Source organism: Brachyhypopomus gauderio, chromosome 7, assembly GCF_052324685.1.
Source record: "Brachyhypopomus gauderio isolate BG-103 chromosome 7, BGAUD_0.2, whole genome shotgun sequence".
Lineage (NCBI taxonomy): Eukaryota > Metazoa > Chordata > Actinopteri > Gymnotiformes > Hypopomidae > Brachyhypopomus > Brachyhypopomus gauderio.
Window position 1 is genome coordinate 23,581,239 of NC_135217.1, and position 24,592 is coordinate 23,605,830.

At 43.1% G+C, this 24,592-nt stretch overlaps 1 protein-coding gene across 9 annotated transcripts in view; it reads left to right on the top strand.

Annotated features, from left to right (window-relative positions):
• Window positions 1-1,112: 1,112 nt before the first annotated feature.
• The window catches only part of arhgef1 (Rho guanine nucleotide exchange factor (GEF) 1), a 48,572-nt gene continuing 25,092 nt past the window's right edge, over window positions 1,113-24,592 (top strand). For 5 of the 9 annotated variants that reach the window (XM_077012737.1, XM_077012742.1, XM_077012740.1 and 2 more), the window contains exons 1-5: window positions 1,114-1,515; window positions 9,074-9,138; window positions 15,591-15,668; window positions 15,917-16,030; window positions 21,812-21,910. In XM_077012737.1, coding sequence (XP_076868852.1) covers window positions 9,112-9,138; window positions 15,591-15,668; window positions 15,917-16,030; window positions 21,812-21,910 — 318 coding nt within the window. In that variant the 5' untranslated portion in view covers window positions 1,114-1,515; window positions 9,074-9,111. Of the gene's footprint in view, window positions 1,516-5,414; window positions 5,547-9,073; window positions 9,139-15,590; window positions 15,669-15,916; window positions 16,031-21,811; window positions 21,911-24,592 lie in introns of those variants that run through there. The other 4 variants (XM_077012741.1, XM_077012745.1, XM_077012739.1 and 1 more) reach the window with 4 other exon arrangements.

A 24,592-nucleotide genomic window follows, 5' to 3' on the forward strand; every position in this document is an offset into this window, starting at 1 on the left:
GCTTTGATCTTCTTTAGCCTTGCCCACGGTCGTATCAAGTTCTGCAGCTGATTTCAGTCTCACACCGCTGGTCCAGGTACAATCACAGCCAGGTCTCCTAGTCCAGCGGTCCCCACATTTTTTGCACCATGAACCGGTTTCATGACAGACAATATTTTCACGGACCGGCCTTTAAAGTGTGGGGGTAAATACGACGAAATAAAATTATACGACTGGCATAAAACCAAATATAAACCACATAAAAATAAAACTCACCAGACGCACCGACCGATGTAATTGGGAGAGAATCCCAAAATATTTTATATTTTTCAAAATAAAACATCACTCAGACTCTGCTCATCGATAATAATAATAATAACAATAATAATAATAATAATAATAATAATTATTATTATTATTATATAAATATATTCTGTGCAGCCTGGTATCAAATGACGGTGGCGGGGGAGATGTACAGTCATGTTTAGCTTCTTCCATTTTCTAATAATTGCTCCACCAGTTGGTCTTTTTTCACCAGGATACTTTGCCTCATTTTGTCTCATAGTCCTTTCCAGCCTTGTGGAGGTCTACAATTTAGTCTCTGGTGTTTACGGACAGCTCTTTGGTCTTAGCCATGTTAGTAGTTGGAGCCTTACTGATTGTGTGGGGTGGACAGTTGTCTTTATGCAGCTAACGACCTCATACAGGTGCTTCTAATTTAGAATAATAACTGGAGTGGAGGTGGACTTTTTAGAAGCGGACTAACAGGTCTTTGAGCTTTGAGGGCCAGAATGTTTGCTGATTGGCAGGTGTTCAAATACTTATTTGCAGCAGTAACACAAATAAATTATGAATATATATATATATATATATATATATATATATATATATATATATATATATATATATATATATATATATATATATATATATATATATCTCGATTAAAGACAGTATTTCCTAAATACCACGAACTTTACTTGGAATTGGGTATTATTCTTGTTTCTCCAGAATAGCTACGTATATTACACTAGCATGTCGCAGAGATGAGCGTTACAAACTAGCACAAGTTCACCACGTGACGCGGTCTCTTGGGCACCCGTGTGGTCAGCGACTGGCCTGCGTGTCGTCTGACCTTGGTCGGCGGAGCGGAGGGGAACACATTTTTTGTAGCACTTGCGGAACCAAAGCTGTAACCAGACGAGAGCGATCTCAAATTCAGAATTTGTCAGTCCCTCCTTGTTGCTATATCAAACAGGAAGAGAGTGCCTAAAGGTTATGTTTGCAAAACATATTCGAAAACAACTAGAAAGGGGCAGACTATACACGTATTTGAGTGGAGACTCTCAAATACGTGTATATACTGTATCTTCAGTGGAATAAAGTGCATGTTTGGAGTGATAGTATCTGTGTGCCTTTTCCTAAGTAGACACATGTAACGTTCTTCGACTTCCGCGTAGTTTTTTCCATAGACCTACCACAACTTTCGAACAGTACATCTTAATAGGTGTCTGTCACAACGTTTCACAACGTAAGGTAAGTTTATTAGCACACACTTTGTTATGTACCATGAGATGCAATATCGTTTTTAAGAAGCCTAAGTTTTCGTTATTTGTTTGAGGAACTGAAATGTCCTGTCATAAGGCTCTGGTTGTTTAGCTGGAGCAGTTAGCCAGCGATTGTCGAGAGGAATGTAGCTACATTGTAGTTAAAAAATGCATATTTCAATGTTTTGCTCCAGTATTGTATTGGTAACGAACATAATACTATTGCTAACTGAGTTACTTGTGACAAAAATATGATATATCGCCATGAAATTATCAGATGAAACATCAGTGCCGTTTATCTTTAAATAACACGAAATACAATTTACGTAAGAGTTACGATAGACAAAAACATTCCTAATGTATTTAAAGTATTTTTGTTACCGTTGTTCATGTAAGAAACATTTAATGCGTAATTAAAATTAAAACACGAATACATGTAGGTTAAAAAAAGGAACAAAAGAGCTTTTACTTTGTAATTTGGGATTACTTTCATGGTATTGCTGGTTACGATACGCAGAGACAATCAGGTATCTGTCCAGCAACAGTACTCTTCAGGTACGAAACAGCAAGATAATACAGCTTTATTGCTGTGTTAGAAATTTCCTAATTGAAATGATATTGTGTATTGGCAAGTCTGGAGTCAGTGTGCACTTGTTTAGATTGCTGTGAAATAAGTGGTAAGGGATTTGGCATTGGAGGAGGTGCTCCATAAACTGATATTTGGGTGGACTCTGTCTGAAGTGTGTGAATGGAAGACCGTGACATTTCCTTTTCCTGTTCTGACTCTGCTTTTCTACCCTGTTTCTTATTCCCTCCTTCCAAGTTTCTCTCACTCACTGAGTCAGTCACTTAAACACACACACACACACACACACACACACACACACACACACACACACACACACAGGCAAGTACAGTCTTGTCTGGCCGAAAGCTACCAACTCCTCCTTTTGTGGTAATATTTTCTTTTCGTTCTGAAATGCTGCACATGCTTTGTACTCTCTTCTCACTGTTTCACTCCGTTGTGTGTGTGTGTTTGTAAGCTATCCTTTCTGTGTCACATTCTTGCACGCGTGCGTTTGGTTGCACCGTGTTTGCACCCAGGCCCAGTGGAAAGCTGCGGTGCAGGACGTATGTGTTGTCTTAGACTGGCTTCAGAGCCTGGACAGGTGTTTCTGGAACAGTGTGCATAGTTGAAATCCTCATCAAATGACTCCCCTTGGCAGTCATTCCGATGAGGGTTGGTTGATTCTACATAGCCTGTTTTTCCATGGGGGGGGACGGGACTCTTGCGCCCGTCCTCTCATTGGCCACCCTCCATTGTACTCAACTGCGGGGGTCCTGGCGCAAACTCCAGCCCTTCTCCTGTGGTTTTCCCACTATTCTCTTCAAAATGAAGAATTTCTTTTATGTCATGAGGCTTTGAAGTATTATTTTTTTTCATTCATCCAGAGGTAAGCATAACTGCACGTGACCGTCCGGGACGTCCGTGGCCTCGGAGGGAGCGTTTGACGAGCCGGTCATGCTGAGCTGTATGTTTCCAGTGCAGTTGTGCAAGTGCGTGAGAATGTGGGTGAAGGCTCCTGGGTGCATGCAGGAACAGTTCACACTGATGCGTCACTCACCGAGCTCTGCGTGTGCGTGCGCGCGTTTGTGCACGTGTATGCATGCACCTGTATACGTGCGCATGCGTGTGTGTGTGTTACACATGCACATGAGTCCTGCTGTTACAAAAACTCCATGGCTCCATACAAAAAGCAGCTGCACCGTCTTCCAAGAAAGAGTGTAGTTTTCTCATACAGCCCAGGGGAACATGGCGGCTGCTTTATCAGAACATGAGACCTGCTCCAACTGTGTGGCAGCCTCTCCGTCTTGGTGTGGCTTCACGTTTGTGCATGACTTGGCGAAACGTGCGTTTCTGTTTATATTCTGCACAAAACGCGTCCAACTGCACATAGATTGTGCTGCACTTCATGATTCTCTTACACAACTGAACTACAATGGGACTACCTAATCATAAAATACCTAAAGAATAAATAACCTACATTTAAACTATAGAATATAAGATCAAAATATTTTTTCTTTAGTCTAAGGCAGAAAAAACTGCCACAGTAATGGCTGGTTGCTATAGTGATGTTGAATTTGAAAAGCTATAGAGGTCAGACTCATGTGTTTCCCATCTCGGGTGTGATCTGCTTGATTTAATCTTGCGGTACATTACGACTTGGTGACTGTGATAGAAGATGAAGGCCCAGTTATGAAGGAACTGCTGCTGTCTTTAACGGCTACAGCTGGGCACAAAGCAGACAGTAAAATGAAAAGGAAACTAAACCCGTGCTGTCAAAGATGTGCCAGTGCAAAAGAAGTTTTACACTCTTCTTCTCTGTGACCCTGAGAAATTGCTGAACTGAAAGTTTTTTAAGGCTTGGGACAACGGTCTCCATCATTTCGTTGAACAGTGCCTTGCAGGATCAGTAGGTGGGCCTGGTCCTGGACCTGTGCATGTGCGTAGGCCCGTGTGTGTTGCCTTGGCCTCTGTGTGAGTCCGCACACTGGCCTGTGTGTGTGTGTGTGTGTGTGTGTGTGTGTGTGTGTGTCACCTGAGCAGCAAGGGTGTGGTCAGAGCTTTACAAAGCAGACCATGCACAAACAAGCCATTGAAAGTGTCCTGGCTGCCTCACTGTTTTGACACTAGGTTGAAGTGGGGCAGATGGCTCAGCCTGCTGTACTGCCCTTGGGTAACAAGCACTGCTTGTACCCAACTGGCAGGGGGTGTGGCTTACCGTGTGGCAGCTGTGGATTGGACAAAGTGCTTGTGCTTCCTGTTGCTCCGGGCCTCTGCAGACTTCTGCCACTGGACACAAATGGGATATGATGTAATGCTTCCAAAACATCCTGCCTTCAACTCTTTCTGCTGTGCGAAGAATACTGCTGGCTGCTGAAGACAGGCACGCATGTCTTCTAGTCTTTCTTAAGCACTTTCTCTCTCTACACACAGTTTTTCCTACACACACATATCAGAGATCAACAAGCGTATTCACTAGAAGTTACCACCAAGAACGTGTGCGCACACACACACACACACACACACACACACACACACACACACACACACACAGTGAAATGGGCAGAGGTGTGGGTGTGTGTGGCCAACACATAGACCAGGTCTGTGTGCAGTCAAAGAGCTCTGTGTTTCAGGCTGTGTAATTACTGCCTGGCGTCCCGGCTCCGGGCTGCAGGAGATCCAGGTCTCCGTGTGACCAGGCCTCTGTCCGACCCTCCCTCCCTGGCTTCCGGCCGTCTCCGGCCACTCCTGTGCAGAGCCAGAGAGAAGAGGAAAAAGCGTTGGGCGTTCCAGCGGATAGGCGAAACCTTTGGGAGCTTCTGCTCAGTGGGCTTAAGGTTTGGATGTGGGTAGTGATAACCCCCCTTTTTCTCAATGATCCAGAAAGATCCTCTCTTGAGTTGGCAGGGAATGTTATAGGATTTTTATAATAATTTGCCTCGCTTTCTAAGCTTTTAAAAACGGGGGGTGGGGTCATGAATATCAGAGGGAAGCTGGGAAAATCCGCTTGCGTTCCAGGCTGCGTGCACGTTCACGGACTCTGGAGTGAGCTCAGTCCGTCCCTCTAGTCGTCCGTGCCATTCCGGAATGGGTTTGGTCCCAAACGGCCAAAATGCTTCTGTTACTAAGAAAGCGTCACTTACTTCTTCCATGGATTAAGCCAGTGGTGGACCGATTTACCATGATGATTACGCTACTGTATGAAATGTGTGCACACGGCCCTTGAAGATAAAGGACGCGTAGCTGCGGAAGTGGACGCTGACCAATCAGGAGGCTCCTCCTGGCCTGTCTTCAACAGGGGCTGGAGACCAGATCCCAGCCAGACTATCGGAGGCAGACAAGGTGTGATGTAGCTAATGGCAGGATGTAACGGAGCCAGCCGAGAGGGCAGGCCGGAGGAGGCACAAAAGGAGAAATGAAAAGCTGCTTGTTTGCAATTCGGTTATGCAAACTAGGTATTACGTAATGTACATCTTTGGGGTTGCTATAATATATATAAACGGTGTTGCTATTGTCTATGTAAATGGTATTTGCAGTATATTGGTAAAATAAGGTGCTAAATATATGGTGTTGGTATTACTTACATAGTGCTACAATTATTGAATTTTAATTTTTGCTGAGGGGTTATTGGTGCAATGGATTCTTCAAGAAATCCATGTTTATTATATTTAATATAATCAATGAGATTGTAATGAGATTGTCACATTATGTAAAATTAGAGCTTTTAAAACTACAAAAAAAAAATCAGTTTAACTATTGTTACTGTTTTTTGGTTTATTTGTCCACAATTTATGCAACATAGTGGAAGGCCAGTTACAGTAGTGCCAGTGGTAATTGTTTCAGTAGCCTGCGTGCACCATTGCTGAATGTTTCAGTAGCCTGCGTGCACCATTGCTGAATGTTTCAGTAGCCTGCGTGCGCCATTGCTGAATGTTTCAGTAGCCTGCGTGCGCCATTGCTGAATGTTTCAGTAGCCTGCGTGCGCCATTGCTGAATGTTTCAGTAGCCTGCGTGCACCATTGCTGAATGTTTCAGTAGCCTGCATGTGCCGGTGGTATATGTAAATGTCATGCACTGTCCTTACTACCACCATCAGATTAAATGTCCGAGTGTAACCTATGCTTTGCCTCAGGACAACTGTGATGTTGTGAGATTGGGAGTGACAACACCACGTGTTGCACTCTAGCAAAAACAGATGTGTACTAAGTATAGTTCTCTGTAGAAGCCTTTGTGAAATTTACCACTGCTTGCACACATAAAAAGGCCTTGCTAGCACTTGGATTTTTAAGCAAATATGTTGGCATCATAGTGGCATTAATCAGCTCAGATTATTAATGCAGGCCTCTCAGTCTTATACTGTCTTAATTTAAAAATGTCATAACCGCTCAATCTACCTGTGTGGTGCCATATTAATGCTGCACAAATGTGCTCTATGTATTTGGACAGATTAATGATGTGTGAGGACGGTGGTGTGTACTTGTTCAGGAGTTTATATTCATGGCACACGCTGCAGAGATCATTGGACTTGGAACCTACAGGAACCAGATAACTAGTGCACTGACGAGTTCAAATTGAAACCGTATTGTGCTTAATGCATAGTTGGATGATTGTGAACAGCCCGAGGTTCCTCAGGGTCTGGCAGTGAGGATCTGGCCAATGTGTTTAGGCTAGCCTGCTAGCCTGCTAGCCGCACGCGACCTTACACACACCCTCTGTGCACAGCGGTTCTTTGTCATACTTCTTCCTTAAATCCTGCTATCATTGAACCCAGGTTCATTTGATTTGTTAGATGTACATTCATTTGTAATAATTACTAATACATTAATGTGAGCAAAATCCAATTTAAATTATTTAGTTTAATGAAAAGAAAACTGCTTTTTACAGTAAATGTTAAATATAAAAATCTGAAATGCTGAAAGAGTGCAGCAGCTAAATGCAGCTAAATATAACATTTGGGCCAAGATCGTACTATAAATACCATCACTGTACTATCAGTGCTTTTTACTATTAGTCTCTTTCAGCTATCTCTATCTCCTATGGTATTAAAATACCTTGACTGAATCAAAGAACCATCCTACCATTCTATTAAAGGGGACTATATGACTCCATTACCCATAAGCCTCTTGGCTGTTCTGAGCAGTTCTCACTGTTGTGGGCAGTTGCTGCAGACACCGCCTGCTGTATCTCTGCGGTTTCCGTGGCAGCTTTGACACATGCTGGAATTGTGCATCACACTTTTACTACATCATCTAAGGGAGAGCTGGGCTGAAGTGAGTCGAGTCTGTATCGAATCACCTTTTAATGCCATTCCCATCACATCCTTCACATTTGTGGAACTGGTATTTTACTGTTTGTGATTGTATGTTTATTTAAGGACATTGCTGTCTCTCTGGCTTGAGATCTAGGTTTAACTTCTTGGTGTTCACATGGCTTTCTCGCTGGTCCTTTTGATCCTGTTATCTCCCTCAGATTGAGTTCGTGTGAAATAGCTTTTCACATTTGCTCCTTTTTGTGGTGTTTGTGGTGTAGCTTCCTCTCAGAGACTGATTAGTGAAACTGGGGGTAGACGGTGCATCAACTGCATCACCCTTAAGTGACAACATCTGAACTGCTGTTGACCACGTACGTCACCCAACCTTTCACAACCCTAGCCCTTAGCTTTAACCTCTGACCCCAACCTTCAGGTCATTTTGTCTGGTTGGATCAGTCACGTGTGCTTGTATCTTTTGTCTTTCTTTTGCCAATTTGGGCAAAGCTTTTGCAGACATAGCGACAGGAAATGACAGATCGGAAATTACACCCATTTCCTCTCTCGCTCTCTCACTTTTTTCTCTCACTCTGTCTTGCTCTCATTCGCTCTCCCTCTCTGTCTGTCTTGATCTCTCTCTCACCCATGCTGTTTTTTTTTTCTTCCTTTTTTCAGACATGTGTAGAGGCAGTCCTCGGTGTACAGTTGGGACTTGGGGACCCTAGAGACAGGGCTAGGAGACTGATTAAAGTGGGTGATAAACACACTGCCCTTAGTGACTACAGGCCTGTGCAGTCACTGTTCCTCACTGTAAAGAGCTTGGTCACTGTGCATTAAGTAGCTGCCGCCACTCTCCCTCAATCCTAGTGCACAGCAGAGAACTCCGCTGTTGTCCTTTTCCAGCTGTGATCCCTTGATACATCAACTGAACATCCATCTTCTCAAGGCAGAAACAGAAACCCCGCTTTAAGATGCCGTTGCGTTAGGCTGCACTGGTAGTAAAACTATTGCTGTAATGGGGTTTGTCCCTTGGTGCCAAGTGCATCTCGGTGCGATATTTCATATTGTGGTGCTGTATGGGATTAGATAGAAATACTTGTAGAAAGGGAAAGAGAGGATTTGACCAGATATCTTTGACTTCAAAAATGCATTAAACACTTCGAAAACTAAAAATATAATGCAGTATGTTACAAAATAGATAAAATTAATTTTACGTAATCATATTAGGTGCAAAAATGACAATTAACATTTTGGCTATTTGTTAATATCTTTTCATTATTTATTTATGTAGTTATTGTTGTATTTTGTTCGTTGTATTCTTTGCAGTTTGAGATGTTGAGGAGGAGTATGGACGTGGAGACCAGCAGATGTTCTGACTCATTGTTCTGACTGTCTAAAATTGTTCTGAATTTTTGCAGTATGTGGTGTTCAGTTACATCAATCCACAGGTCACAACTGAAACCAAAACGCATGTTAAAAACAGCTTAGCATCAAGTCATTTTCTGCTTATATGCAGAGCAACTGATGGCTTATCAGTACAAAGCTTTATGCTCATTATCCTGCTCTAGTCTTCCATTACGGTTCAGTCTGTTATTGATTGTTCATGTCTTTCCCATGCCTTTGAGAGGAAGGTCTAGATAGCTCCACCAGGCCTGAAGGCTTCACTGCATTAGATGGTCTTTGTTAAACTGGGAATGTTTTAACCCTTTTAATGGTGGTTTGATGTCTTTACAGGAGAGTGATTGACACACATTGGCTCCACCAACAACAGCATGGATTGTGAAGACGCCCTTGATGGGGTAAGGATGGTGGGAGGTTCTTGTTTTGTTTGTTTTTTTCATTAATGCAAAATGAATATGTCTTTTAGATGGAGTAAACAATGTTTTCTGTATGTATTAAGCTAAAGCCAGATTTATGAAGATATGTGCAATGGTAGTGATAGTAAATTAAATTTTAAACTTAGTAACTGGCAACCATATTACTTTAAATGGAAGCTTATTGCCAATTTGTGCTTAGTTGTATATGCTGACAACCGTGTTAAATAATTGAATTGTCAGTTAATCTTAAGTCTGTTTTATCTTTCTACTTATCAGTAGGATTAGACATTTGACCTCAGTGCTGTGTGGCAGTACAGGAGCTGTATGAAGCTTGTGACAAGAAATATTACATTCAGCAACCTGTGGGTGTATGTGTGCTCCAGGATAGTTATACAAACTGAACATTATTAATAACTTCTTAAAGAAAGAATGGAAGCATGAAACAAAAAGAGAAAACCTTTATTAGCTCAGTGCAGTAGGGTGGCACCTCTTGAGGCACATTACTACTCCCATTATTCACCAAACCCTGAGGTACACTAATACTCTTAACTAACCACCAAACCCTGACACTCCTTAGTGCTCTCCCTAAACATCAAACCTGAGGCAACTAATACTCTCCCTAATCACCAAACCATGACGCACAATAATACTCCCCCTAATCACAAAACCTTCAGGTACATTACTACTCTAACTAATCACCAAACCCTCAGGTACATTACTACTCTAACTAATCACCAAACCCTCTGTAACGTGAGACCTCCGAACACAGAGGACTCACGGGGTTTGTATTAGATGGACTCAGGAGCAAACTCAAAGGACTGATAATGAACTGAGACCTCCGCGATAAGCGGGAAAAGCAGAAAACAAAAGCAGAGATAAAAACTCTGAAAACCAACAGAAAATACACGGAGGAGAAAACTCGACGTGTCGGCAAAAAGGAGAACAAACGAACAAAATAATAAACTTCAGAAATGAAAAACACACGGAGGAAAGACTCAACGTGTCAGCAAAACTCAGATGCACAAACGAACAAAGTAACAAACGCCAGTGAGGGGCAGCTGGCTGAAGCAAACGTGACGGTCCTTAACGGTTATTTTGTTCAGCTCGCGATAGTCAATACAGGGCCTGAGGCCCCCATCTTTTTTCCCAACGAAAAAGAAGCCAGCTCCAGCAGGGGAAGTGGAGGGCCGGATGATCCCGGCCGCCAGGGACTCCTGTATATAGTCCTCCATGGCTCTACGCTCGGGCAACGCCAATGAGAACAGACGCCCCCTAGGGGGAGACGTACCAGGGAGGAGGTCGATGGCGATGTCGTTGGCTCTATGAGGGGGTAGGAACCCTGCCTTACGCTTGCTGAACACCTCCCTGAGGTCGTGGTATTCCGTTGGAACCCTTCCGAACCCCTTGATCTCCTCCAGGCCTTCACCAGGCTTGGGACAGAGAGGAGTAAGACAGGCCTTGTCGCAGACCTTGCTCCATCGACTAATGGTGAGATTGAGCCAGTCAATTTCTGGGTTGTGGCGTTGGAGCCATGGGAAGCCTAAAATGAGCTGCAGACGGGGTGCGGCTATCACGTAAGGAGTGATCTGCTCGTGGTGGTTACCTATTTGAACCAACAGGGGAACGGTCTGATGCGTGATCATGCCGGAGGTGAGTATGCGGCCGTCGACCGCGGACACAGAGAGGTGTTTGTCTAACGGGTGAAGGGGTATCGCGAGGGACGAGGCCAGAGACGCGTCAATGAAATTATCCGCGGCCCCAGAGTCAATCAGAGCCAATAACCGATGCTCCTCGGATCCCCTCCATGATAAAACCACCTGTGACGTCAAACCCATGGCAGGGGAATAAGTGTTCTGACCCGTCGGAACTTCCCCGGTTACCGACGGGTCTGCCCTTTTCCCTGCAGCTCGGGGCATTCCGCGATATTGTGCTCAGATCCTCCACAATACAGGCATTTGCCTCCTCGCAGGCGGTTCTCCCTTTCTTGCCTTGAAAGGCGCGTATGACCTAGTTGCATAGGCTGTTCACCGGCCTCAGTAGGACCGGACACAGCCTTGCTATCGGGTATGTCAGAGAGCGAGACCGACCTGCTCTGCGAACGCCGCTGCACTTTGCGATCACGCAAGCGGTTGTCTATCCTTATTGTGAGTTCGATCATAGCGTCTAGCGTGGTGGGTGGCTCTCTGAGGGAGAGCTCGTCTTTGATCTCCTCACTTAGCCCCTCCATATATATAGCCCCTAGCGCCTCTGATCCCCAAGAACTTTCGGCAGCCAGAGTACGGAACTTCAATGAGTACTCGGCCACCGTAAGCCGACCCTGGCGCATCCGCAGCAATCTGGAGCCTGCCAAACCGTCGGCTACGGGATGGTAAAAAGCCTGACGCATGGCGTAGGAGAAGCGGTCAAACGAAGCGCAGGTCTCAGGCTGCTTCTCCCACACCGGCGTAGCCCATTGTAACGCTTTGCCCGAGAGCAATGCCATAACTTAAGCCACCTTAGCTCTCTCGGTGGGGAATCTGGAGGGCTGCTGCTCAAAGACAAGAGAGCACTGAAGTAAAAACCCTCTACACTCTTCGGGTTCTCCGGTATAACGAGCGGGAGCGGGTAATGTAGGCTCCCCACGTGAGACGCTCGGCGGTTCAGGTGCCATAGAGGCGGCAGACGACCCAGGGCGAGCGGCAGACTGACCCGCCTCCTGGATAGTAGCGGACATGGTCTGGAGTTGGGTCAGTATTTGCTGCAAAACCTGTTCATGTCTGCCTATAGCCTGCCCTTGAGCAGCCAGAGCAACCCTCAGCTCATCGACGCCCTGAGAGTCTGCTGAGTCCATAGTAAGGCTGAGTTGTTCTGTAACGTGAGAACTCCGAACACAGAGGACTCACGGGGTTTGTATTAGATGGACTCAGGAGCAAACTCAAAGGACTGATAATGAACTGAGACCTCCGCGATAAGCGGGAAAAGCAGAAAACAAAAGCAGAGATAAAAACTCTGAAAACCAACAGAAAATACACGGAGGAGAAAACTCGACGTGTCGGCAAAAAGGAGAACAAACGAACAAAATAATAAACTTCAGAAATGAAAAACACACGGAGGAAAGACTCAACGTGTCAGCAAAACTCAGATGCACAAACGAACAAAGTAACAAACGCCAGTGAGGGGCAGCTGGCTGAAGCGTGACGCTTGAAAAAATAACTAAGACAACCCTTCAAAGAAACAAACGATAGGAAGGATAAAGAGGGGGGAAAACTTGAGGTAGGCCAGGGAAGGCGCAGGAGAAAAAACTCGAAAAGAAAAGCGTGGTAGCGAAGACCAACACAGAACCTGGAGAGAATACCGGCTGGCAGTACGAGCGAGAGGCAACGAACAACTCAGCAGTGAGGCACTGCAACTGTGCCTGTTAAATAGGGGAAGGCACAGCTGCAGGTCCTCACTGCTGATTGCGTCTCGTTTGCGCATTAAGTCGCGCACTCCTCCTCGTGACGACAGGAGGGGCGGTCCTGGACCCAGCACTGACTGTAGTAGGTAGAGCGCGCCCTCCTGTGGCGACAGGGGGAATGGTCCTGGACCCAGCCCTGACACCCTCAGGTACATTACTACTCTAACTAATCACCAAACCCTCAGTAACATTACTACTCTAACTAATCACCAAACCCTCAGGTACATTACTACTCTAACTAATCACCAAACCCTCAGGTACATTACTACTCTAACTAATCACCAAACCCTCAGGTACATTACTACTCTTCTTGTTCACCAGTTGTTGGTACTTTATGTCCAGTTCTTATCATGTGTGCAGGGCATTTTTGTGATTTCTGCCAGTGGCTTCATAACAGATAACAGTTACGTCCTCGCCTTTGAATCTCACACACCTGCTGAAGCATGACGTCTGTCCATGCATAAACACATGCTGACACTTAATAAATTCTGGAATGTGCCACGACAGCCGGAAGACCGGGGGCCGCAACACTCACACAGCTGGCTCTTCACTCAGCCTCTGTGCTGTGAGCCCCAATGTTCCACAACCTAATCCCCTTGCCCAGAGGGTGGACTCTCCCTTATACATCCATCACTCATCCTAGCAGACAGGCCTCTTAAAAATGGTGCGACTATAAACGCTGTAAGGCAGCGAGGAACATGTGATGGACAGCACTCTGTAGAGGTTCATTACCTAATCGAATGGCTCATCAACAGCAGGTTTTCAGAAACATTCTGTGATGTGTTCAAGAGAAATTTGAATTTGGGGAATTTGTTAATCATGTAGTTTGTGTTTGTAGCATTATGTTTTAATCCAGCTCAATACATTCAAATTTGTGGGACACCGAATGATGGTCTTCTCTGGAGTGACAGAACAGCTTAACACCTTTAAACGCTAAACTTTTAAGTATTTTGTAATGCTTGGGAGGAGGCAGGCACGACGAACAGATGCAGTGACACAAAACGTTTATTGTGGTGGACAAACGTGAAAGTGCGACGCGTACAGCGCGAGCACTGCAACTAGTGACACTCGCACGACACGAGCTTAGACAAAGACGAGCACAAGACACTGCGAACGCACATTAAATAGGTGATGAACACAGACCCTCGTGATCTCGAGACAAGGCACAGGTGCGACTACGAACACACTCACAAACAACCCACTCCCACGGAAGTACAAACATGGACAGAACTGCACGCAGACAACATAACGACACGCCCACAGGGAAGGGTTCGGAGCTGTTACCGTGACAATTTAGACTTTTTATTAGTGAAATTAAACAATAGAATATGAATGTATTGTTGTAAATAATGTATTACAACAATACTATGTAATGTTTCTTTAGCTTTAATCAGTAATTTTACTCAATAAACTTCAAAAGGTTTTCAGTATTTGCAGTTTCATCCATGAAGCATTTAATCCAGGAATAGTATGTTATTCAGCAACCCTGTTAAACTAATGTATTCTGTGGCAAAAAAAAGTGTATAGCAAGCATATCAGATGTCGAAACGCTGTGCTTGTCAACATATAGTTTTCTGTTCTGTTCATATTAATCTGTATTAGTAATCTGTATAACTTATTAATGTTTCTCTTATCATGTCAGATTGATCAGCCTCTTGTTCATAAAATGTCAATAGGATAGCTGTAAATATTTGTCTTCTACCAGTGCTGTGCTCCTAAAGCTTAAGCCTGTGACTGTGGTGCAGAACTGAAGACATGGTTTGACCCGAGAGCTTGCAGAATCTGGCAACATTGGCCATTGAGCTTCTTGGGAAAATTGCAGCAAAATCATTTATGATGCAACTTGAAATACATAGAAAATAACAATGTTTTCTGAAATATAGTTTAAGATGAAGTTTTACACATCTTGAAATTAAATCATAAAATGCTTCACAAGTATTCTAGTGGTATTTCTAGTGTTTCAGAGGTAGCACTCCAGAGCCGTGTTGGTTTCTCATGGGTTCAAGATTTTGGATAATGACAGTCAGACTTAGTTTGCGTATACTACAATGACAATCAAATGCACTAACCTTGTAAAGTCAATAAATGCAAAATTGGAACCAGCCACTGTAAAATACCTTGATTTTGCTGATTTGCTTAAAACACCTGTCTGTTAATAATTACCAAGTGTCTCAACAACAGTTTGGTCAATGTGTTTCAAATTATATTCGTCAGTTGATCTCATAGACAGCATATTGGAGTTCTTAGAGAATTTACGGTGGCTGAATCAATGTTGACTTGCTTTCACAGGAAAAGAAAAACAATTTGCTTCCTCAGTTATATTTGCAAAATATGAAATCTATATAAATCTTGGTTGTTTTTTCAGGCGCTTCTTAGGAGCTAATTCGTGTATCTAGAATTAGTCTTATCTAGTGTAAGTTTATCTCGTTTATCTAGATATAGGTTTACCTACCTAGCTTGTCCTTCAAGCTTTTTATCTGTCAGGAATGTCTGCCTGATGGCACATTAGAGCTTGTCAAACAAATGCAAAGAATGCTTCACTTCCAAATTTGTAATCCTGATCATACAATAGTGCTTAGGTTGGGTGTTGAGAGGGGGTCTTAATGTTGGCTTACAAGAGCACAGAGCATAGCACAGACCAGTGGTTCATTTTAAACCTTATTAGATATAAGCTCAGTGTGTATGTAAAGGTATTAAGGCAACACAAATAAACTAGCTTTGTCTTGCCTAGAACCACAAAGTTCTGTGAAAATTCAATAAATATTGTGGCGTCATGAAACATTCAGCCTTTGATCTTTAGAGCAGTTTGGAAGACAGTGTCACAAGGCACTTTTAGATCTCTGTCTCTTCCTCTCAGTCTTCCACTGGCCTTCGTGAAACTATTGTAGTAAGCAGACAAATATAGAGAATGTTTCTCACACTCATTCCCTTCTCTTTCTTTCTCACTCATTTTCTCTCTCTCTCTCTCTCTCTCTCTCACACACACACACACACACAGCGTGGACCAGCAGGAGCCATTATGGCTAAGAGCATAATAGGAGCAGAGGATGAAGACTTTGAAAATGACCTGGACCCGGTGAGCCACTGTCTTGCATGCACCGAGACATGTTTATAAGCACCACTTGTTAGTCAGTAAAAAATAAGACCCATCACTGTTACTTGTAAAGAGTAAACATCATGAGGCATAGTGTGTTGATGTGCCTTATTAGTTCCTCCTCCTGCACTCTTCCCTGCCTCGTGTGGTTAACTCCTCCCCCATGTTTGTCTTCCACTTTTGATCTTGTTGACCTCTCGTATTGCTCCGCCTCTCTTGGACTGTTTCAGAACATTGATGATCAGAATAGTTTCTTTACCAGTATTGAGATGTTGAAGAAGAGACCCACCCATCTGCTGGTTTTCCTACATCATGTCATACTGCAGTTTGACTGTGCTCCTGCGGTAAGAAAGTGTGTGTGTGTGTGTGTATATGCGTGTGTTGTGCATGTATGTCTATGCATGTGTGTTCTGTGCTTCTGCTAGTAAGATTATAGTTAGTGCTGGGCGGTATGACCAAAATTCTATATCACGGTATTTTTTCAAAATTATATTTTGAAATATATATTTCAAAATTCCCCCCATGCATGATGTTAACTGCATTGATTACGAAAATAATTACTGCAAAAGAGTGGTTAAGAGTACCCTATTCCACTGTTAGAATAATGTCTCATGTAATTACATGTAATACAGATTTGCATGGCCCCACATGATCAGTTTTCAAATGGTAGCACTAAAGTAGTGAATGAATCATATAGCATGACAGTTGCAGTAAAAATACAAAACCTTTCATTAAAAAAAAATCTCTTTTAATGTGATATAAAGCGAATTATTTCGAATCATTTCGACCATGTATGTATTTGTATAAATATGTAATTTAATTAAGCTGAAGGTGCTGGAAAATATTGAAAATGGACTTTGAAAGTGCCATACAAGTGCTTGAATTCCACCTTGTAAAGGTGGATGAACCCTGCAAACACAGTGCTGAAGCGTTGTGCGAACGCGACCTCGACACACCACAGCGGAGCCCCCGCGATTGCGATTGCTATCTGTATTTTCTGGACTATAAGCCGCTACTTATTCCCTCACACATTGAAACATGCGGCTTATATTGAGGTGCGGCTTTTCTGTAGATGTTTCTTCACCCGTCAAGGGGCGGAGCAGAAAGTGAATCAGGTGGTAGGACAAAGTTGTAAATCAAAGAAGAAAGTGCTCATTTTCATTTAGCACGTGCAAGCAGCAGGCACGACGGAGAATTTTTTTCAAACCAGCATATGTTGTGCCAAATTCCGACTCCTCTCGTTTGCACACGCATAAAGATGCTACAGATGATATCCGGGAGTTACAGTGATTATAACTTAGTTCATTGAGCACTCTAGTTTTGTCCTAATTTAGATATTTAGACATAATACTGATTAATACTGCAGTCATGTGGTCAGAGGTGAACTTCAGTATAGCCAGTGTCTTTTTTATTTAAAATAATTAACACTCCTGAGCCAGTGTGTCTTTGGACATAGATAATGCCATTTGCTGTGATGGATAATTAAAGTCTATCTCTTATTTATGCATAGAAATGTAAATCAACAATATCAACTGTAGCGTCTTTATGCCGATAAACGAGGGGAGTCGGAATTCGGCACAACACCAGCTGAAAGCCAAATCTGTCGTACATGAAATGCAATAGGCACCATTCAGAAACCGGTCAGTTCGGTTAAATGTATTCAGTTCAGTACATATGCGGCTTTTAGCCCGGTGCGGCTTATACAACATTTTCCTTTTTTTTTTTACTTCGTAGGTGTGGCTTATATTGAGGTGAGCTCTATAGTCGAGAAAACACGGTACTTCCTGACAACAGACACGGCTCCTTTCTTTGGCAAAAGTTCCTTTAGAGCATCATGTTTTACTTTAATGTTTGGTAGAATTTGTGGTTCAGAACGTCCCTTGTTTTCAGCAAGCTAGATTTGCGCTCTGTTGCATCTGTGCTTAGCGGCACAGCAATAAAAAGCATCCCTTGAGAAACAATTAACAACCGTGCTGCGTTCCGGACACATGAAGGTTATTTAACCCGATGTGGCCGGTATATGAAAAATTCTTATAATAACAAAAATAAACACCGGTGCAAACCGGTATACCGCCCAGCACTAATTATAGTTCTCTCTTTGTCCAGACAAATCTCCTATGAAACATGCCATAATTTATCACCTTTCTGTCTGACTTAAAAGGTTCTGATATTAATCTAACTTTGTGTCTCTTCTGTGAAAGAGATTTCAGTATTTTAGTACAAATAGTAGCAGAATACTGCATTACTGAATACTGTTTGTAGGGGTACATTGTCATAGACAATGACCATGTCACGTTAAATTAGCAATAGTGGAAGGTTATTTTCTCTATTGTGTGTGTGTGTTTAAGGATATTAGAGAGAGAACCACTGAATAGCACATCTGTCTTAAACAGCAACACCATGAAGCCATTTAGCTAGTTAGTAAGCTGGTTTGTCTTCTGGGATTGTATTGGTATGTTCTTTACAATGAGGTGTGTGTTTTGACATGCTTTATTAATGCTTAACATGTATAACTTGTTTACTGTTTGTGTATGATTGATCACCATCCTACAGATTGCTACTCTGAATGAATCAGCAAGAGTATAACAGTCAGTGTCAGCCTTTAAAATGGCATCTTGGTCTTTAAGCATATTTAAAATCATGAACTGAGGCAAGACATTAGTATCTTTGCAATAAGATAAAGGCCCCGCCAGGAGGTGGCATTATACTGCTCTCTGCCTGTGTTACTGTAGAGCAGGGGTATTCAACTATATTTTTCCGCGGTCCAATTTTGGCAGATAGCTGTGACCTGAGGTCCGGGGCAGCGGGGGTGGCGAACATACAGTTGTGATCAAATTTATTCAACCCCCACTGAAATAAAGTGTTTTGGCCAGTTTGACATTGATTTTGATCATTTCAGTCATCTTATTTACAATTATATCAAAGAGGCACTTATAAATTAGACAAACATAACATAATATTTATGATGGAATAACCACAAATGTCTTTACTGTGCTCACATCATTATCAGTTTTATTCAACCCCCTAGTGACATTATTTTTTAGTACTTAGTACAACATCCTTTTCCAGTTATGACAGCTTTCAAGCATGAAGCATAGCTTGACACAAGTGTCTTGCAGCGACCTATGGGTATCTTAGCCCATTCTTCATGGGCAAAAGCCTCCAGTTCAGTCACATTCTTAGGCTTGCGCACTGCAACTGCCTTCTTTAGGTCCCACCAGAGGTTCTCAATTGGATTTAAGTCTGGTGATTGCGATGGCCACTCTAGAATGTTCCAGCCTTTCATGTTCAACCATGCTCTAGTGGACTTGGATGTGTGCTTCGGATCATTGTCCTGTTGGAAGGTCCAACGTCTCCCAAGCCGCAGGTTTGTGACTGACTCCATCACATTTTCCTCCAAGATCTCCTGGTACTGAAGGGAATTCATGGTACCCTGCACACGTTGAAGCTTTCCTGTACCATTAGAAGCAAAACAGCCCCAAAGCATAATTGACCCCCCGCCATGCTTCACAGTAGGCAAGGTGTTCTTTTGTTCATAAGCCTGGTTCTTCCTTCTCCAAACATAGCGCTGGTCCATTGTCCCAAACAGTTCTAATTTAGTTTCATCTGACCACAGTACACTGTTCCAAAACCTTTGTGGCTTGTCCACATGACTTTTGGCATACTGCAGTCGACTTTTCTTGTTCTTTGGAGTCAGCAAGGGGGTGCGTCTGGGCGTTCTGGCATGGAGGTCTTCGTTATGCAGTGCGCGCCTTATTGTCTGAGCTGAAACTTCAGTGCCCACATCTGACAGGTCTTTTTTCAGTTCCTTAGCAGTCACGCGGGGATTTTTCTCCACATTACGCTTCAGGTAGCGCACAGCAGTCGCGGTCAGGATCTTCTTTCTGCCACGACCAGGTAACGTTTCCACTGTGCCCTTTAACTTGAACTTGCGAATGATACTTCCGATAGTGTCTCTTGGAATATTTAACAACTTCGCAATCTTTTTATATCCATTGCCATTCTTGTGAAGAGCAATAACCTCTTCTCTTGTCTTCTGGGACCATTCTCTTGCCTTCACCATGCTTGGAAACACACCAGTAGATGTCTAGAAGGAGCTGAGTATCACAGTCCTTTTAAATCTGCCTAATTGGTGCTTATCATGCTTGATTGCTGCTCGTTGACATCCACAGATGTTTTCAATACCTGATGGAAAACACTGGAATGAACCTCTGTTCTTAGGAGTGGTAGTCGTAAAGGGGTTGAATAATTGTGTCAATGAAGAAATCACAAAAAGGCCATTTAATACTTTATGACAAAAAAAATTGATGCTATCTTAGTTGCATTTAGTTCTTTAACAAGTCCTTGTAAGATTTCATTATGAACACAATTACAAATGTGCACTGAATTCCATAAAACCCTTCGCAGCATTGGGGGTTGAATAAATTTGATCACAACTGTAAGTTGTTGAGCGGGGGGGGGGGGGGGGGGGGGGGGGGGGGGGGGGGCGTGTGTCGAATGTAACACTCGTTACGGAGTGTTTTTTTCAATAGCCCTGAAATAAATGCTTCGGTTTAAAATTTATTCTCCCGTCAAAATTAATAAATATTTTTTTGGGTCCGTATCCAGTTAATCAGGAATGAGATTGGGTCCGGACAGGACTGCGTTCGGATCCGGACCGCGGTCCGCCAGTTGAGGACCTCTGCTGTAGAGTATGCGTTTACTATAGAGTATGCGTTTACTATAGAGTCTGCGTTACTATAGAATCTGCGTTGCTATAGAATATGCGTTTTGAGACCCTTTTTATAATATGAAGCATGAGTCTCTCTGCCTTTATTTTGCATGCAGCCAGTGTGACACTCCACAGGTATTATTCCCTGAACTCAACACTCTCTGTTCTCCCTGAATTGTCCTCCCTCAACCCAATACACCCTGTACTCCCCGAACACACACCCTGGTCTTCTCTGTACTCCCTGAACACACACCCTGGTCATCTCTGTACTCCATGAACATAACACACCCTGGTCTTCTCTGTACTCCATGAACATAACACACCCTGGTCTTCTCTGTACTCCATGAATATAACACACCCTGGTCTTCTCTGTACTCCATGAACATAACACACTCTGGTCTTCTCTGCACTCCCTGAACACAACATACCCTGGTCATCTCTGTATGCCCTAAACACAGCACACCCTGGTAATTTCTGTATGCCCTGAACACAGCACACCCTGGTCATCTCTGTACGCCCTGAACACAGCACACCCTGGTCATCTCTGTACGCCCTGAACACAGCACACCCTGGTCATCTCTGTACTGCCTAAACACAACACACCCTGGTCATCTCTGTACTGCCTAAACACAACACACCCTGTATATTTTGTGGAGGTTTTTCAGTGTAAACTTTTGAGGACACACGAAGAAGGTTACCATAAATTAACTTTTGATCTTTGAAACCTTGCAGATTCCCCTCAGAGAACTATAGAGTCTGAGTTGCAGAGAGATCGGCTGACTGATACTCTCCCAAAATGTGATTGCACGGTGTAACTCTCAGACATTTTCTTATGAATTGGCTTGTGCACTCTTATGTCCTCTGGTGCTTGAAAAGCTGAACTACACATGTCTGCATTTTACCTTTTTTGGTGATGTGTAGGGTGGGGGATTTGCATAATTGATGTTGAACTACAGGCTTGTTTCATTCTAACTGTGACCATTTACCCTCACTATTACCCTTTCACCTCAGCTATGATCAGGTTTCAATGTTCCACTGTCAGACCCCTGAGACATCTTAATAACTGAAAATCAGAGATTACTATATCACTTCAATCCAAGTTTGTCGTTGTACATATACACACATATAGCAAAATGGTTTAGCTCTGCTCACTACGTGCAGCCTGACAGCTTACATTCAGAAGAACAATGGCAAGACTTGCTTCAGTGCACCATAATGATCTCAACAACACTGCAGTTTTGTCTAAGCTAAAGCAAGTCTTTTGGTGTGAAAGGTGAAATAATTGGTTCATGTGTGTAAAAAAAAAAAAACTAATTTCTGCAAAGCGCTTGTTTTTTTTAAAAAACAAAAAACATACAAGTATTATTTTGTAATTTATCTCTCTGTCTGTCCATGGCTCTCTCTGAATTGGCAGTTGTGCTACCTGCATGCTGACCTCATGAGGCGCCTCAGTGCCAAAGAGGCCAAGAAGCAATTTGTGGATTTCTACAACAACTTCTTGGACAAAGGAGCGGTGAGTGGTTTACGTAGATGACAGAACTTGGGTTTGTTTGCCATGTTGGTGAGTTTGGACGGTTTGTGTTCCATCTGTCACACTGTTGGTCTTCTCCTCCGGTCTTCTGGTCTCTTGTTTGTGTTTGAGTATGTGATCTCGCTCCTGCTGTCTGTTTCTTCTTCTACTTGGTTGTTTCGTTCATTACCAGCCAGTTGTCTGATCCTGTGCTTCCTGTATGGGTCATGGGAATGACCTTGCTGACACACCCCCTTTGACTTTTGTCCTATGGCTTTTATTTTGCTCTAGAGCAGTGCAGTATTATATCTACCCCTGTGTTCCAGTGCAGTATTGTATCTACCCCTGTGTTCCAGTGCAGTATTGTATCTACCCCTGTGTTCCAGTGCAGTATTGTATCTACCCCTGTGTTCCAGTGCAGTATTGTATCTACCCCTGTGTTCCAGTGCAGTATTGTATCTACCCCTGTGTTCCAGTGCAGTATTGTATCTACCCCTGTGTTCCAGTGCAGTATTGTATCTACCCCTGTGTTCCAGTGCAGTATTGTATCTACACCTGTGTTCCAGTGCAGTATTTTAACTACACCTGTGTTCCAGTGCAGTGTTGTAACTACCCCTGTGTTCCAGTGCAGTATAATATCTACCCCAGTGTTCCAGTGCATTATTTTAACTACACCTGTGTTCCAGTGCAGTATAATATCTACCCCAGTGTTCCAGTGCATTATTTTAACTACACCTGTGTTCCAGTGCATTATTTTAACTACACCTGTGTTCCAGTGCAGTGTTATTTCTACCTCTGTGATTCAGCGCAGTATTCTATAGAGAAGTATCATGGCTCTCACCTATCCTCTAGTGCAGTGTTATTTCTACCTCTGTGATTCAGCGCAGTATTCTATAGAGAAGTATCATGGCTCTCACCTATCCTCTAGTGCAGTGTTATTTCTACCTCTGTGATTCAGCGCAGTATTGTATAGAGAAGTATCATGGCTCTCACCTATCCTCTAGAGCAGTGTTATTTCTACCTCTGTGATTCAGCGCAGTATTCTATATAGAAAAATCATGGCTCTCACCTATCCTCTAGTGCAGTGTTATTTCTACCTCTGTGATTCAGCGCAGTATTGTATAGAGAAGTATCATGGCTCTCACCTATCCTCTAGTGCAGTGTTATTTCTACCTCTGTGATTCAGCGCAGTATTCTATAGAGAAGTATCATGGCTCTCACCTATCCTCTAGTGCAGTGTTATTTCTACCTCTGTGATTCAGCGCAGTATTCTATAGAGAAGTATCATGGCTCTCACCTATCCTCTAGAGCAGTGTTATTTCTACCTCTGTGATTCAGCGCAGTATTCTATAGAGAAGTATCATGGCTCTCACCTATCCTCTAGTGCAGTGTTATTTCTACCTCTGTGATTCAGCGCAGTATTCTATAGAGAAGTATCATGGCTCTCACCTATCCTCTAGTGCAGTGTTATTTCTACCTCTGTGATTCAGCGCAGTATTCTATAGAGAAGTATCATGGCTCTCACCTATCCTCTAGAGCAGTGTTATTTCTACCTCTGTGATTCAGCGCAGTATTCTATAGAGAAGTATCATGGCTCTCACCTATCCTCTAGAGCAGTGTTATTTCTACCTCTGTGATTCAGCGCAGTATTCTATAGAGAAGTATCATGGCTCTCACCTATCCTCTAGTGCAGTGTTATTTCTACCTCTGTGATTCAGCGCAGTATTCTATAGAGAAGTATCATGGCTCTCACCTATCCTCTAGTGCAGTGTTATTTCTACCTCTGTGATTCAGCGCAGTATTGTATAGAGAAGTATCATGGCTCTCACCTATCCTCTAGTGCAGTGTTATTTCTACCTCTGTGATTCAGCGCAGTATTCTATAGAGAAGTATCATGGCTCTCACCTATCCTCTAGTGCAGTGTTATTTCTACCTCTGTGATTCAGCGCAGTATTGTATAGAGAAGTATCATGGCTCTCACCTATCCTCTAGTGCAGTGTTATTTCTACCTCTGTGATTCAGCGCAGTATTGTATAGAGAAGTATCATGGCTCTCACCTATCCTCTAGTGCAGTGTTATTTCTACCTCTGTGATTCAGCGCAGTATTGTATAGAGAAGTATCATGGCTCTCACCTATCCTCTAGAGCAGTGTTATTTCTACCTCTGTGATTCAGCGCAGTATTGTATAGAGAAGTATCATGGCTCTCACCTATCCTCTAGAGCAGTGTTATTTCTACCTCTGTGATTCAGCGCAGTATTCTATAGAGAAGTATCATGGCTCTCACCTATCCTCTAGAGCAGTGTTATTTCTACCTCTGTGATTCAGCGCAGTATTCTATAGAGAAGTATCATGGCTCTCACCTATCCTCTAGAGCAGTGTTATTTCTACCTCTGTGATTCAGCGCAGTATTCTATAGAGAAGTATCATGGCTCTCACCTATCCTCTAGTGCAGTGTTATTTCTACCTCTGTGATTCAGCGCAGTATTCTATAGAGAAGTATCATGGCTCTCACCTATCCTCTAGTGCAGTGTTATTTCTACCTCTGTGATTCAGCGCAGTATTGTATAGAGAAGTATCATGGCTCTCACCTATCCTCTAGTGCAGTGTTATTTCTACCTCTGTGATTCAGCGCAGTATTCTATAGAGAAGTATCATGGCTCTCACCTATCCTCTAGTGCAGTGTT